General features: G+C 29.0%; 1 protein-coding gene across 3 annotated transcripts in view; it reads left to right on the plus strand.

The window, feature by feature from the left end:
• LOC137628409 (zwei Ig domain protein zig-8-like) overlaps positions 1–9271 on the plus strand; it is a 39220-nt gene extending 29949 nt beyond the window's left edge. For all 3 annotated transcript variants that reach the window (XM_068359562.1, XM_068359560.1, XM_068359561.1), the window contains 4 exons: positions 2320–2421; positions 2759–2867; positions 5003–5287; positions 8431–9271. In XM_068359562.1, the coding sequence (XP_068215663.1) occupies positions 2320–2421; positions 2759–2867; positions 5003–5287; positions 8431–8645 (711 nt within the window). In that variant the 3' untranslated portion in view covers positions 8646–9271. The remainder of the gene's footprint in view (positions 1–2319; positions 2422–2758; positions 2868–5002; positions 5288–8430) is intronic.
• Positions 9272–15000: the final 5729 nt, after the last annotated feature.

Genomic DNA, 15000 nt, shown 5'->3' on the forward strand with positions numbered 1-15000 from the left:
AACAGACAAGACAGGATGATACTGTAATGTTTTGATTTTCTTTACGTTTTTTTTTTTTTTTTTTTTTTTTTTTTAATGTTTGAATGATGCTTAGATTGATCATATTTCGTTTAGTTTCTTCACCATTTGTTTTCGTCAGACTATCTTATTCTTATAGGTTTTTTTTTTTTTATTTATCTTTTTTTTTTTTTTTTTATTTCGCGTGTGTGGTGGCAGGGGGTGGGCAGGGCTGTCGGTCTACGATTTCAACCATTTCTCTCTATTTATCAGTCCTCTTGCCTATTTCAAAAGTCCCTTTCTATCTTTTTTTTTTTTTTTGTTTCAAGCTTGGTAACTGTTTCATGGCCCCAATATTTTATAATCCACTTTGTAATTAAGAGCAAATATCTTTTTTCTAACGTGTACTATTTTTGTCTCTTGGTATTTCTTTTTCTTTCTTCATGAAGCTTCCTAGGGTATATCACCCGGGGGTATCAGCATTGTTTTTTTTTTCCGCTAATTGGTACCCATAAATAAATTACTTAATTTAAGTTTTCACTAAAGCGGGATCAAGCTTAATACCTGTCAAAGATTTTTTCCAGTTGTCTTCCATAATTAGAATATCGATCATGTCTTACTATTATTATTATTATTATTATGTTTTTTATTATTATTATTATTATTATTATTATTATTATTATTATTATTATTATTATCATTATTATTATTATTATTATTATTAATATTATTATTATTATTATTATTATTATTATTATTATCATGATATCTGGAGTAAGATCACCATATCAAGCCTTTCATTTATGGGTTATATCTTTACATGAAGTAGCTTTCTGTATTACAGGAAATGATATACTTTACGTTTTTAAACGTTATTTCTCTTTTACAATCCTAACTTGTTAAATAACTTCAAGATTCCCCCCCCCAAAAAAAAAAAAAAAAAAAATCTCCCTATCATTTTCTTTATTGAAAAGTGTAATTGCATCGCCCTTCCTTTAAGGCACTAATGACCAGCCATACAAAGAAAGCGTTTACAATCATCTACCGATACCAGATATTAAATAAAAATCACATAATCTGAATTGTTTCATTTTCTTTAAACCTAATCGGAGTCTACTTTTTATCGGATGAGAAGGATTGTTCAATCATTATACACTAGCAATTAAATAAATTTTAGGTTGTTCATATACAAGGAAATGTCTGAAAAGCATATTTAAAAGTCTAATAGCATAGATAAACTAGATGTAATAACAGAAAATACTTCATTGTGGAAAAAATTCTGGAGAAATGAGACTATATGTTATATAGAATGATGGTGCTTCCGTGAATTTAAACCAGGGAATAGCATAGCTTGCATATCTTAATATTCTGCGGGTTCAAGTAAGGCTCAAAACTTAGACAGCCTTCCAATAGCTAGGTTATCTCTGTAAATGTGAAATCGAATTCATTGCAACAGAAAAATCCTGCACTCTGTTGATGCAAAGGGCCTCGGTTAGACTTCACCAGTCATCTCCGACTTGAACTTTTAAATCAATACTTCTCCAATCATCATCTACGTAACCCTCCATAGTTCTCAGCCATGTTGGCCTGGGTTTTTACCACACATCTAGTGCTTTATGAAGCCCACTTGTATGTTTGGTGAACTACTCTCTCATGAGGAATTAAAGAGCATGCCCTAGCCATCTCCATCTACCCCTCACCATGATCTCAGCCATATATGGCACGCGAGTAATCTCTCTGATAGTTTCATTTCTAATCCTATCCTGCCATTTAACTTCTAATATTCTTCTGAGGGATTTGTTCTCAAATTTACAGAATCTGTTTGATATTGTTTCATTATTATACCACGAGTAATGTTCATACAGTAACACCGATCTCACTAAACTGGTATAAAGCCTAATTTTTATATGTAATCTCAGGTGACTTTATTTCTAAATTTTTCTCAACATAGCCATTGTCTGATTTGCTCTTCTCAATTTCTCATTCAACATAAATTCTAAAGATCCTGTATTAGAGATCAGAGTACTTAAATATTTAAATGATTCCACCTCATTAATTCATTCTACTTCCAATGATATTTCATCTTCCATTTCATATTCTGTTTACATCATCTCTGTCTCTCTTCCATTTATCTTGAGTCTAACCTCATGTGATATTTCATTTCTTCTGTGAGTGTGTGTGTGTGTGTGTGTGTTTGTGTGTATCTGTAAATAATTATAGATAAAGCTTCATCTTGTCATTTATAATTCAATAAGAAATTATCAAAATTATTACTTAGATATATGTGAAAGACTGAAGCATCGAATTTCCTGATATTTACAGGTAATATGGTTGAAAAAAGATGAAGACCACCTACTAACAGCAGGGGGACAAGTGTACTCATCGGAGTCTAGGTATTCGGTGGCCCATGTTAGACACCAAAAGGTGAGAGAAAAGCTCATCCATATATTTTCTATATATCTCAAATCTTCATTCATTTTCAATCATTTTTGAAGCTAATGATAAACATAGTACTTGGGAGTTCCGTATTTTATATTTCTCCTAAGCCAATCACAATTATTTTGGTATGGAATATGTGCTCCATATTTTCATTTTTATTTTCCCAATTTTTTTGTATTTACTTCCAACAGAAAGTTACCTTCAAAATGTCATATTCCTTACAATACGTTAAGAATATATGAACATGATGCCTAATATGGATTGAAGAAATTACTATATGAGTAACAAACTGTCGATTAAAAATGGTTCTTCTACATTGCAGTTGTGGGAATTGTCCGTGAGAGAAGTGAAGAAATCCGACGCTGGGCTCTATGAATGCCAGCTGACCACGCACCCTCCAACATCTCTTTTCTTTACCCTAAATGTCGTTGGTGAGTTCTATAGGTGTTCTTGATGATGACTGTTGCAAGAAATTTAAGGGAACAGGATAGTGTTAGAGCCAGGAAACAGGCTGAAGAAGACGGTATAAGACGGTGTTGTAGCTAGATAATAATGGGCATTGAGAATAGTTATGTTTATTACCTAGATTGGAAATTTTAGGTATTGATGAATTTATTACATTGGATTAATATATCGAGGATATAAAATCTATTCTAGAATGATTATAGTTTGGACACACTTTTTACGCAAGATTGAAAGTATTGGAGGTATATTGTACTTCAAAAAAAAAAAAAAAAAAAAAAAAAAATCATGATTACGGTCATGAGGCTAAGAGAATAATGTAAGAAATTTTGTGTGCTCACTTACATAATCAATAACTGATGGTCCCTCCTTTGATTTGCTGTTTTTGACTTGCTTTAAAATATGAAGTTATAATTCAATAAAAGAGAAAAAACTATTTTTTTCTGTTGATTACGAGAATTTTATCCAAAAAAATAGCAATCGCATTCTTTGTGGACTTCCTCTAATAAAAATAAAGCCTTGTTAAATTAGAAGTACTCATCTGGTTACGAAAAAAACTTACTATTTTACCAAAATAAATATTCGTTTATAAGTATGAACTTTACGAACCTAAAAGTTGATAAAACTTTTCTTGAAAGGGAACCTTGTTCAGGTACAAATTAAGTTCAATCAGTTGGCTGTCAAAAAAAAAAGAAGGAAAAAAAAATAGTGAGATGTTTCCCTGTAGTCAAAACATTGTAAAATCTACTACATTTTACTGTTAACCTGATGCCACAGTGACTACTTTACCATTTTTGACCGCATGAACCCTCGAATTTATGACTTTGATCTTCATGGTCATAGAATTTTAGACTCGACTGGTATTGTTTCTTTGGTATTCATCAAAATTGCTAATTGGCTAAGTAGCAAGACTTATAAAGTTTCGTAAGTTAAGTAGACGAGAATGCTTTCACATCCTTTTTACATATTTTACGTTCATTCTTCTTTACTTTATATATATATATATATATATATATATATATATATATATATATATATATATATATATATATATATATATATATATATATATATATATATATATATATATATATACATATATATATATATTCGTTTTTCATTGTGTCAATTTTCCTGTTATTGCCCTTGGTCGTATAGAATAATACTTTCTCAATATTTTAACTAAAATTCTATAAAGCTTATAACAAAAACAACAACAACAACAACAACAACAACAATAACAATAATAATAATAATAATAATAATAATAATAATAATAATAATAATAATAATAATAATAATAGTGATTAGCTGGATTTGGATACAGAATATCTAGCAATGTTGGTTATCTCTATTTGGCTAAATTTCTTATTCCAACTAATGTTCATGACGTGTTCGAACAACAAACTTGTAAGTCTTTGCAAGACGCAGTCACTTATTCTTAGGTTTTCAGTGTGACTGTTATAACTTCTAGTTTTATTAACAGATCATAGATTCTGGTTGTAACACTCATATTACTGGTCTAGGCTTTATAATTTCTTATGATGGAGTTAAACATGGAGCCCTTGTTTTCAAACGGGCACAGATTGGAGTTAGCGTATAATTCATATGAATATTCCAAAATTATACGCTGTAATTAGCAATTATCTATATGTCTTAGTATTTTTTTCATTTGTTAGGTTCAATAGTAAACAATACTTTCTCAACTATACTCTTTTCTGACTTTTCTTATAAATGACATTGACACCTATGATGTTGACTGGTGGAATCTTCAGAGAAAGCTTGGTCAAGATCCTCATTTCCCTATAGGTTTGATTTCATTATTTTCCATTATAACTACTTTCCCAATTATTTCTCTATTGTTCTTTTTTTCACAAACCGTTTCGTCGTATTTGCCAACGGATTTGCAGAATCATTTTAATCCCTCAAGGGTTGTATACTGGTTAATAATAATAATAATAATAATAATAATAATAATAATAATAATAATAATAATAATAATAAATATCTGTAACCAAAACTGCTTACAGCTTCCCCCAAATAATTAAGCATCAATTGAATTTTTCAGTTATTGTAAATTATTTCTCTTTCTACCATAATCCAGAAGCACACGCCGAGATCCAGGGAGCCCCAGAGGTGCACGTCCACACGGGAAACAGACTTCGACTACACTGTTCTGTGAAACAGGCCACAGAGCCCCCGACATACATCTTCTGGTTCCACAACGACACCATGATCAACTACGAGTCCAACCGACCCATGAAAGTCATCAAACATCGGTTCGGATCGACGCTAGTCATTGCCAATGTCACTTGGGACGATGCTGGAACCTACCGATGTGAACCGTATAAGGCGATAGCCACTAATGTTACTCTACATGTTTTGGCAGGTAAGGTTAAGGAAAAGATTTACAATGTTTTTATATATATATATATATATATATATATATATATATATATATATATATATATATATATATATATATATATATATATATATATATATATATATATATATATATATTTCAAATAAGCCATATATATTAGTACATTAAAATCTGGATTCTCTTAACGACCTCGGGATCAGAGCCCCAGGCGAAATCACTCAAAGACTATAGTATCAGATCGGCCGAGATTTGAACTCTGGTCCAGGATACCTGTATGCCACTGACCAAGGTCACTGGCATACAGGTATCCTGGACCAGGGTTCAAATCCCTGCCAGTCTGATACTATAGTCTTTGAGTGATTCTGCCTGGGGCTCTGATCTCGAGGTCGCTAAGAAAATCTAGACTTCAATGTATTAATATATATGGCTTATCTGAAATATGAAAAACATGTTTAAATGTGCAAAACTTTATCATATATATATATATATATATATATATATATATATATATATATATATATATATATATATATATATATATATATATATATATATATATATATATATGTGTGTGTGTGTGTGTGTGGATTGATATATATATATATATATATATATATATATATATATATATATATATATATATATATATATATATATATATATATATATATATATATATATATATATATATATATATGTATTCATATATATATATATATATATATATATATATATATATATATATATATATATATTATATATATATATATATATATATATATATATATATATATATATATATATATATATATATATATATATGTATATATATATATATATATATATATATATATATATATATATATGTATATATATATATATATATATATATATATATATATATATATATATATATATATATATATATATATATATATATATACGAGGGGTGATCAAAAAGTTCGGTAAATGTGTGAATATTTATTAAATTACGAACACTAACATGTTTTGTCACTAATCTCCTTCAAAGTACTCTCCTTCGGCACATACACACATACTCCACCGTGCGTGCCACTTTTGGAAATATTTCTGGAAGACCTTTTTTCAATAACTTTATTTGATATTTGGTGTTTGATTCGATGTCTTCAATGGTGTCAAATCATTTCCCTTTCATTGTCGATTTAATTTTCGGGAATAGCCAGAAGTCGCATGGTGCCAAGTCGGGAGAATACGGTGGATGCGGAACTGCAGCGAGATTCTTGCCAGCCTTCATCTCCAGCACCTAAGAAAGCACGAATGTCGAAGTCACTTGTGAAGGTCATGCTGATTGCATTCTTTGATATGAAAGGATTAGTGCATATTGAATTTGTTACCAGACGCTGCGCCGTCAATGCTATTTTCTACGTGGAAGTTCTGAAACACCTGCGGGAATCCATTAGACATAAAAGGCCGGAAAAATGGAGAAATGGCTGGCTGCTGCATCATGAAAATGCGCCCTCTCACACGTCACTGCTTGTTCGGCAGTTCATGGCTGGAAAGATTGTCGCTTCAGCTCCGCATCCACCGTATTCTCCCGACTTGGCACCATGTGATTTAAAAATTAAATCGACGATGAAAGTGAAACCATTTGACACCATTGAAGACATCAAATCGAACACGACAAAGCTAATAAAGTTATTGAAGAAAGAGGACTTCCAGGAATGTTTTCAAAAGAAGCAGGCACAGTGGTGTAAGTGTGTATGTGCCGAGGGAGAGTGCTTTGGAGGAGATTAGTGACAAAACATGTTAATGTTCGTAATTTAATAAACATTCACACATTTACAGAACTTTTTGATCACCCCTCGTATATATATATATATATATATATATATATATATATATATATATATATATATATATATATAAATATATATATATATATATATATATATATATATATATATATATATATATATATATTTATATATATATATATATATATATATATATATATATATATATATATATATATATATATATATATATATATATATATATATGTGTGTGTGTGTGTGTATATGTGTATAGAGTTATACCCAGTCATATCAATATGTACAATTATATATAATTAATATTACAATACTAAAGAAAACGCAATTTCAATAACTAAGATAGTGACAGACGTAATCTATGTAATATACAAATAGCAAATAAAAGTAATTTAAATCTAAAAACATATAGCAGGTAATTTGCGTATTAATTCAACTTAAAGAATAGAGAGAGAGAGAGAGAGAGAGAGAGAGAGAGAGAGAGAGAGAGAGAGAGAGAGAGAGAGAGAGAGAGAGAGAGAGAGAGAGAGAGAGAGTAATAAAAAAGAAGGACTATGATTATAATATATCTGGTATTGCTATTGGGTAAACATTAATTCATATTGCTACTCATAAGTTCAGGTACTGTCTCGAAGTACTGAAAGTTTTCTCAATTGGGCGACGGTATAAATAACAGCCAAAACTGAGACTCAATATCTAGTACGAATATGGCACATGACGTCAGAGTCAAAACAGGTTAAAATGCATATCATATGGAGTACCATTAAGGTCAATACGACTGATAGGGATTTAAAAAGTGAAAAGGACAGTTTATAAAAGTCGGGTTTGGAGTAATGGGATAATTTTTGACTGAACTCCTTTTCATTGAAGTGACCAATGTGTAATAAAGATAGTAAGAAATTGGGATAGGTATATCTACTGCTTATTATATATACTGTAAACAGGGTGAAGGAAATAGTGAGAAAACAGATTCTTGAATATTAAATATGCTTTGAACAAGCTTTCATACATCAATGTTTTGAATGATAATTTATATAAGATTTGCAAATGGTCTAGTTTAAGCAAATTGGAAGAATCTCATATTAATTTTTTTTTTATTATTATCAGATTTATTTGTTCGTGTTAGTAAATATTACATAGAATTCATAAAATATGAATTTCTGTTTAGTTGAGGATATTTCTATATGCTTAATTCGACTGTTGTTAGTTATCACATACATTAAAGACTTTTCTAAGAAATATTATCATAATAAAAGGTCTATTAGTTCGAATATCCTTTTAAGCTTGATATTAAAGTCATATTTCAATATCAATGCTATCAATTTCCTTCCCCAACAGGAGAAAAACACGCAGCACTCCACGAAGGTCAAGACGAGGGAGGAGGGGACGAAGAAAAGGCCAATCCTGCATCTTCCTCCTCGTCTTCTTCCTCCTCCTGGAAGGACCTCCACCTTACATCCTCGCCACTCCTCGTTTCCGTCTTTTTATCGTTACATTTTACCTTCTCCTTCTCTTGGCCCATAATTTTCTCTCGCACTAGATGGCACTGGTGAAGTGAATAGGACTTTTGGTCAAGGAAAAAGGAACAATTAATAATAATACTGATTGTGTCTTATTTTTTATTCAAGGTTACATAATAGGTCAATGAAATAACTCAGTGTTTTATATCCAAACGTTTCATTTCCTTCCGGGGAATGTATCCTCTGTGATTGTAACCTCTGGTGGGGGATCTCTACGAACTACATTGAGATGAAAGTTAAAGAAATATCCGTGAATGTTGGTGACTTTAAGTGTCTATTTCTTTTTTTCTTCTTCATTGTCTAGAGATTTCGATATTGAAAGTAAATCTTACTTATTTTCTATAAATAAGAAAATTAAATCATAAGAGATTCTCTGTGATTCAGGAATTATATAAACCTCTTCATTATCCTAGACACTTTGACTAAGGAGTCTGCTCAAAAAGAACATATCTCCGACCTTATAAATCCTCACCCAAACTAACAATGTTATAATCCTTTTCTTAACTGAAAAAACCTGTGTTGTTTGTTGTTCTGATGGCACACTTAAGCATATAATTCTGTAATATATATTTTGTATATGGATGTACAATAACGATGTTAAAATTTATCTGTTGTATATAAAACTGTATGTATGGGTAGACGGTAGATTATGTGCCAAAAAATTCATGTATATTTGTCAATAAACGATTTTTGAAAATTAAACCAATTATTGCTAATTTTTCGACCCTTTAATCTTTTTTTTTTTCTTTATTAGGAAGTTGAAAATGCCATACGCTAACCAGTGTAGTTTTTAATACGTATAAGTCATTTTGGATGGTCTATAATTTTGATTCAAGTTTCATTTGATCACATATTCAAGAATATACAAGAGTATATTATCTTAAGAACATACTTCTAATATGTAATTCAGAACTGTACGTTGAATGCACATGAACATATAGTCGTTCATACTTATTGTAAATATATAGAAAATATCCAAAATTTTAAATGAAAAAGAAACCTCAATATTTACATCCATTACCAGGAATCCTTATTTTATGAAAAATATTATTTTATATAAGACCAGATTTTTATGTCCATATGTGAAATAATTTTAATTACACTAATTCCAATCCCAAAACGTACGATATTGACTATTACGGAATTTGCCTGTTCATTGATAAAATATTTCCAAATATGTGACTTCCCTGTTGACTTCCCTATTCATAGATAAAATATTACCATTTACAGACTTCCATGTTCATCGAAAAAATATTTACAAATTCATGACTACCACGTTCAGTGATAAAATATTTCTAAATACGTGACTTCCAAGTTGATCGATAAAATATTTCCAAATACGTGACTTGCCCTGTTCATTGATGAAATATTCCTAATCACGTGAATTCCATGTTCATAAACAAAATATTTCCAAATACGTGACTTGCCATCTTCATTGATAAAATACTTAAAATCGCGTGACTTTCATGTTCATAAATAAAATATTTCCAAATACGTGACTTGCCCTGTTCATTGATAAAATATTCAAAATTACGTAACTTACATTTTCATAAAAAAAAAAAAAAAATATATATTTCCAAATAACTGACTTGCCAAGTTCATCGATAAAATATTCCCAATCACGTGAATGCCATGTTCATCAATAAAATATTTCCAAGTAAGGTAACTTGCCATGTTCATTGATGAAATATTCCCAATCAGGTGACTCTCATGTTCATCAATAGAATATTTCCAAATACGTGATTTGCCCTGTTTATTGATATAATATTCAATATTACGTGACTTCAATGTTCATAAAAAAAATATTTCCAAATACGTGACTTGCCATGTTCATCGATAAAATATTCCAAATTACGTGACGTCACTTCCATGTTCATAAATAAAATATTTCTAAATACTTGACTTACCATGTTCCTCGATAAAATATTCGCAATTACGCGCCTTCCATGTTCATAAATATAATATTTCAAAATACGTGATTTCCGTGTACGTGTGTAAAGTATTTCTGATGACGCAACTTATACATGTAAATATACAGTATATATATATATATATATATATATATATATATATATATATATATATATATATATATATATATATATATATATATATATATATATATATATATATATAATGTGTATATATATATATATATATATATATATATATATATATATATATATATATATATATATATATATATATATATATATATATATATATATATATTTATATATGTATATATATATATATATAAATGTGTATATATATATATATATATATATATATATATATATATATATATATATATATATATATATATATATATATATATATGTATATATATATATATAGATAGATAGATATACACTACATATATATATATATATATATATATATATATATATATATATATATATATATATATATATATACATATATAAATGTGTATATATATATATATATATATATATATACATATATATATATATATATATATATATATATATATATATATATATATGCATATATATACATATATATATATATATATATATATATATATATATATATAAATATATATACATATATATATATATATATAGATAGATAGATATACATATATATATATATATATATATATATATATATATATATATATATATATATATATATATATATGTATATATATATATATATATATATATATATATATATATATATATATATATATATATATATATATATATATATATATATATATATATATATATATATATATATATACACACAGACACACACACACACACACATATATATATATATATATATATATATATATATATATATATATATATATATATATTATATATATATATATATTACTTGATTTCCATTTCCATAGATAAAACATTCGTAATTATGCGATTTCAATGTAAGTTCCCAAAATTGCGTGACTCTCATGGGCCACTCCCAAATGTCATTATTCCAGTGTGATGAACGAGTGATTACTAGTTACCCAATATAAAATCTAGCAAAATCTATCTACCGTATTACAAAATTGACACGGATATAGTCAATGAATGGATATGCTGAAAAGGAGCAGCACCGGAAAGTGTACAATCTGTTTTATATAACTCAACATATCAATTATCTGGTGAGGTAAACAAGAGTGATTTCTCTTGTATTATTAGAAATTGAGTAATTTGAATTCATAGATCATCTTTTGTTGGTCTACCTAAATCATCAGATGATTTCATAATGTTTTTTTCTTAATCTTTCTCTCCCATTTTGTTTGATTTCATTCACCGCACATGAGGTTTTAAATATCATAATTCATATATTCTGCAAACCTGTGCTTAATTTAACTTTTTCACTTGAAAAGGATTTAATTTTTCAAAGCTAAAATAGCGTAGGAACCGAAACAGTAAGTGATTATTCAATTTGTATCTAATATCCTAGATCTTAATGAAATGTCAAAATAATAGTTTTGAATATTTTATATTTTTTTCCATATTTGAATATTCCTTTGAATATCTGAAATCCATCTAGTAAGTTGATAGCTATATCATCTTCGTGGTTCTTAGAAGAAACTATACTACAGACTAGACCCTACTCATATTTCTCCTACAAACTTTGAGTGTTCTTTGTTCAACAGATAGAAAAGTTTAAAAAGACTGTGTTAGGTAATAATTGTTTTTTACAATAAGTAAATAAACAAAAGTTGCGTTGACAAATGACGTTTGATCAACAGGGAGAGAGAGAGAGAGAGAGAGAGAGAGAGAGAGAGAGAGAGAGAGAGAGAGAGAGAGAGAGAGAGAGAGAGAGACTAGTTCATATTTAAGCATATATGATAAAACTATCAAGGGTACTCTTATAAAACTATAAGTGAAAATTATTTTATTCCTTTATATGAAAGATGACATGAGAGCTTAAAATGTAGCTGTGTTTGTTTTTCATTATGTTGATTTTTTTTTTTTTAAACTCATGAAGTCAAACGTTAATTCAGGTTTCTTTCCTGGTGTCGATAGTGATTTTGGCCATCGATCCACGCTCCATAGTCCGAGACCAACGACAGGAATATATGTGGAACTACAGCAAGATATTTGGGATGAGAAATGGGATTAGCCCAACACCTGCTCATAGACTCTTTCTGTACTTCTTGGATTAACCAGATTTACCAGAAAGTTGCTGGGGAAAATAGAGAAGTAGGGGAGAGTACCAGCATTAAAGGTTATTATAACCTGCTTTAGAGTTAAGTAGTGTAGAGACTATCTCCTAGGAAGTATATATATATATATATATATATATATATATATATATATATATATATATATATATATATATATATATATATATATATATATATATATATATATATATATATATATTTAAAAAATATATATGAACCGATTATTCGAATATCTTCCATGTATGACCATGATGAAATATGATGTTGAAGTACTGATTTGAAGAAGTTTGATCTCTCCCCGAACCCCATTACTATTTTGTTTTTAAGATGCACCAAAGACATTTCAGGAGTAACTTCAGCATTATGTCAACACTATGTATGGTCCATTATAGAAAGTGAGGAGTCTAAGAATTACATTTTAACTTTCTTTTCGCATTCTTCCAGACCTCTAGGATGTATCTGAAAAGTATACGTTGATCCTCTATTAATATAGTAATTATGTTAAATTGCATCGCAATAATAACTTGTGTAAGCAAGTGCATGTATAATTCTGTGAACACTTCCCATTCCTAAACCAATTGCCCAAGGCGAACCTTATCATCACTAAGATTCTTACAAATGTTGACATAAGCTTCACTGGATTTTCAAAGGCCAATGTTAGTTAAGTGTCATTGATTTTAACTTTAGAAGAAGAACGAGAAGGAAGGAAGGTTAGGCTTAACGAAAGAGGATGAAAAAGGCATATCTGTTGATTTAAGAAATCTCGAATGCAAGGAAAAACAGAAGCCAAGAATATTACCCTTTCTTTCCGATTGTGTTTTCTGTCTTTTCAATGCGGCTATTTTTACCTACGTATGAAACACTGATGAAAATTGCCATCTATATATTACGGTTGATTCAGTGTTAAATAATCCAACAGAAGCATATTACTCTTTTTAAAGACCATGAATATATGAAAAAATAAAAAGAATTAATTTTACATTCATATAAGTGTTCTGGTATTTTGAAATAATATCCTCAATTTGTAAGTAAATGATGATAAATATCCTAATGGGTATATGTCAGGTATTTCCTTTCTTAAAACTAGAATCTGAGTGTTGGTTGTAATTTCATCCAATAGATGGCGTTGGTTGTCCATTCTATCATCCTCGGGTGTTGTTTTCATTCGCTTCAATAGATGGCGTTGGTTGTTCTGTTCTTTTTTTTAGTGCCCTTGGTATTACTTATTGTTTACTTTTTATTTACTTTTCACGTGATAGCGACTACCTTACGAACTTCGCAACCTTTCACATGGCACTCTACTATACCTTACCTTGCCATGCCTTGCTTGACATTATCTTGCCTTATGGTGTCTTGCCTGTTTGACATCTTGTCTTAACTTGTATGATCTGTTGGATGTAGCCTACCATTTTACTTACCTGGTGCAAGATCTGTCATCTTGGATCTACCATCTTCAGCCATCTAGACAATTTCAAGAGTGTACCCACATTCCAACCTACGTGTCATCTATTACTAGTATGGGTTATTTTATTTATTGTTAACAAATGGATAATTTTTATGGTTCTTTTTACTAGATAATAGTCTAGCCAAAGGGTTGGGTACCAAGCGCCTAATTCATTTCCATCTATGAAAATAAAAGCTTGACAGATATTACAACAAATAGAAATACAGCAAAGTGATAAGTTCTATAAATGGAACCAATGTTAGTGGAAAATAATTTAAAGAGTAAATTTCAAGAGAAAATTATGAATGAAGAATTTGTGATATATAATATATATCTATATTTTTACCAAGAGGTATTATCAAGTACCCTTGGAATATCATATACAAATGTATATTAAAAATGTACTAATTGTGTCTGTGTATTTAGTTACGTCATAAGGTTGCAATTCATGTTAAGATAATCAAACCAAAGAGGAGGTCTAGCGACCCATCGTCTTACGTATATTGTCACCTATACTGCTAATTTCTCCATATTCCCTGTCGGAAGACTGCCAATTTGGAACGAAAATGTGAATGATATAGCAAACTACTAAGAAAAAACATAAGAAAATGATGACCAAAAAAAGCTCTCTGGCAATAATTATTTTTCATAGAAAGCCCTAAAGACATCCGTTGAAATGTGAATGGTAAGATTACACTCTCTAGCCTGATAATGACATAGATTCATCCTTAACTGAGAAATTATTTATT

Source organism: Palaemon carinicauda, chromosome 36 (assembly GCF_036898095.1).
Source record: "Palaemon carinicauda isolate YSFRI2023 chromosome 36, ASM3689809v2, whole genome shotgun sequence".
NCBI classification, from domain to species: Eukaryota; Metazoa; Arthropoda; class Malacostraca; order Decapoda; family Palaemonidae; genus Palaemon; species Palaemon carinicauda.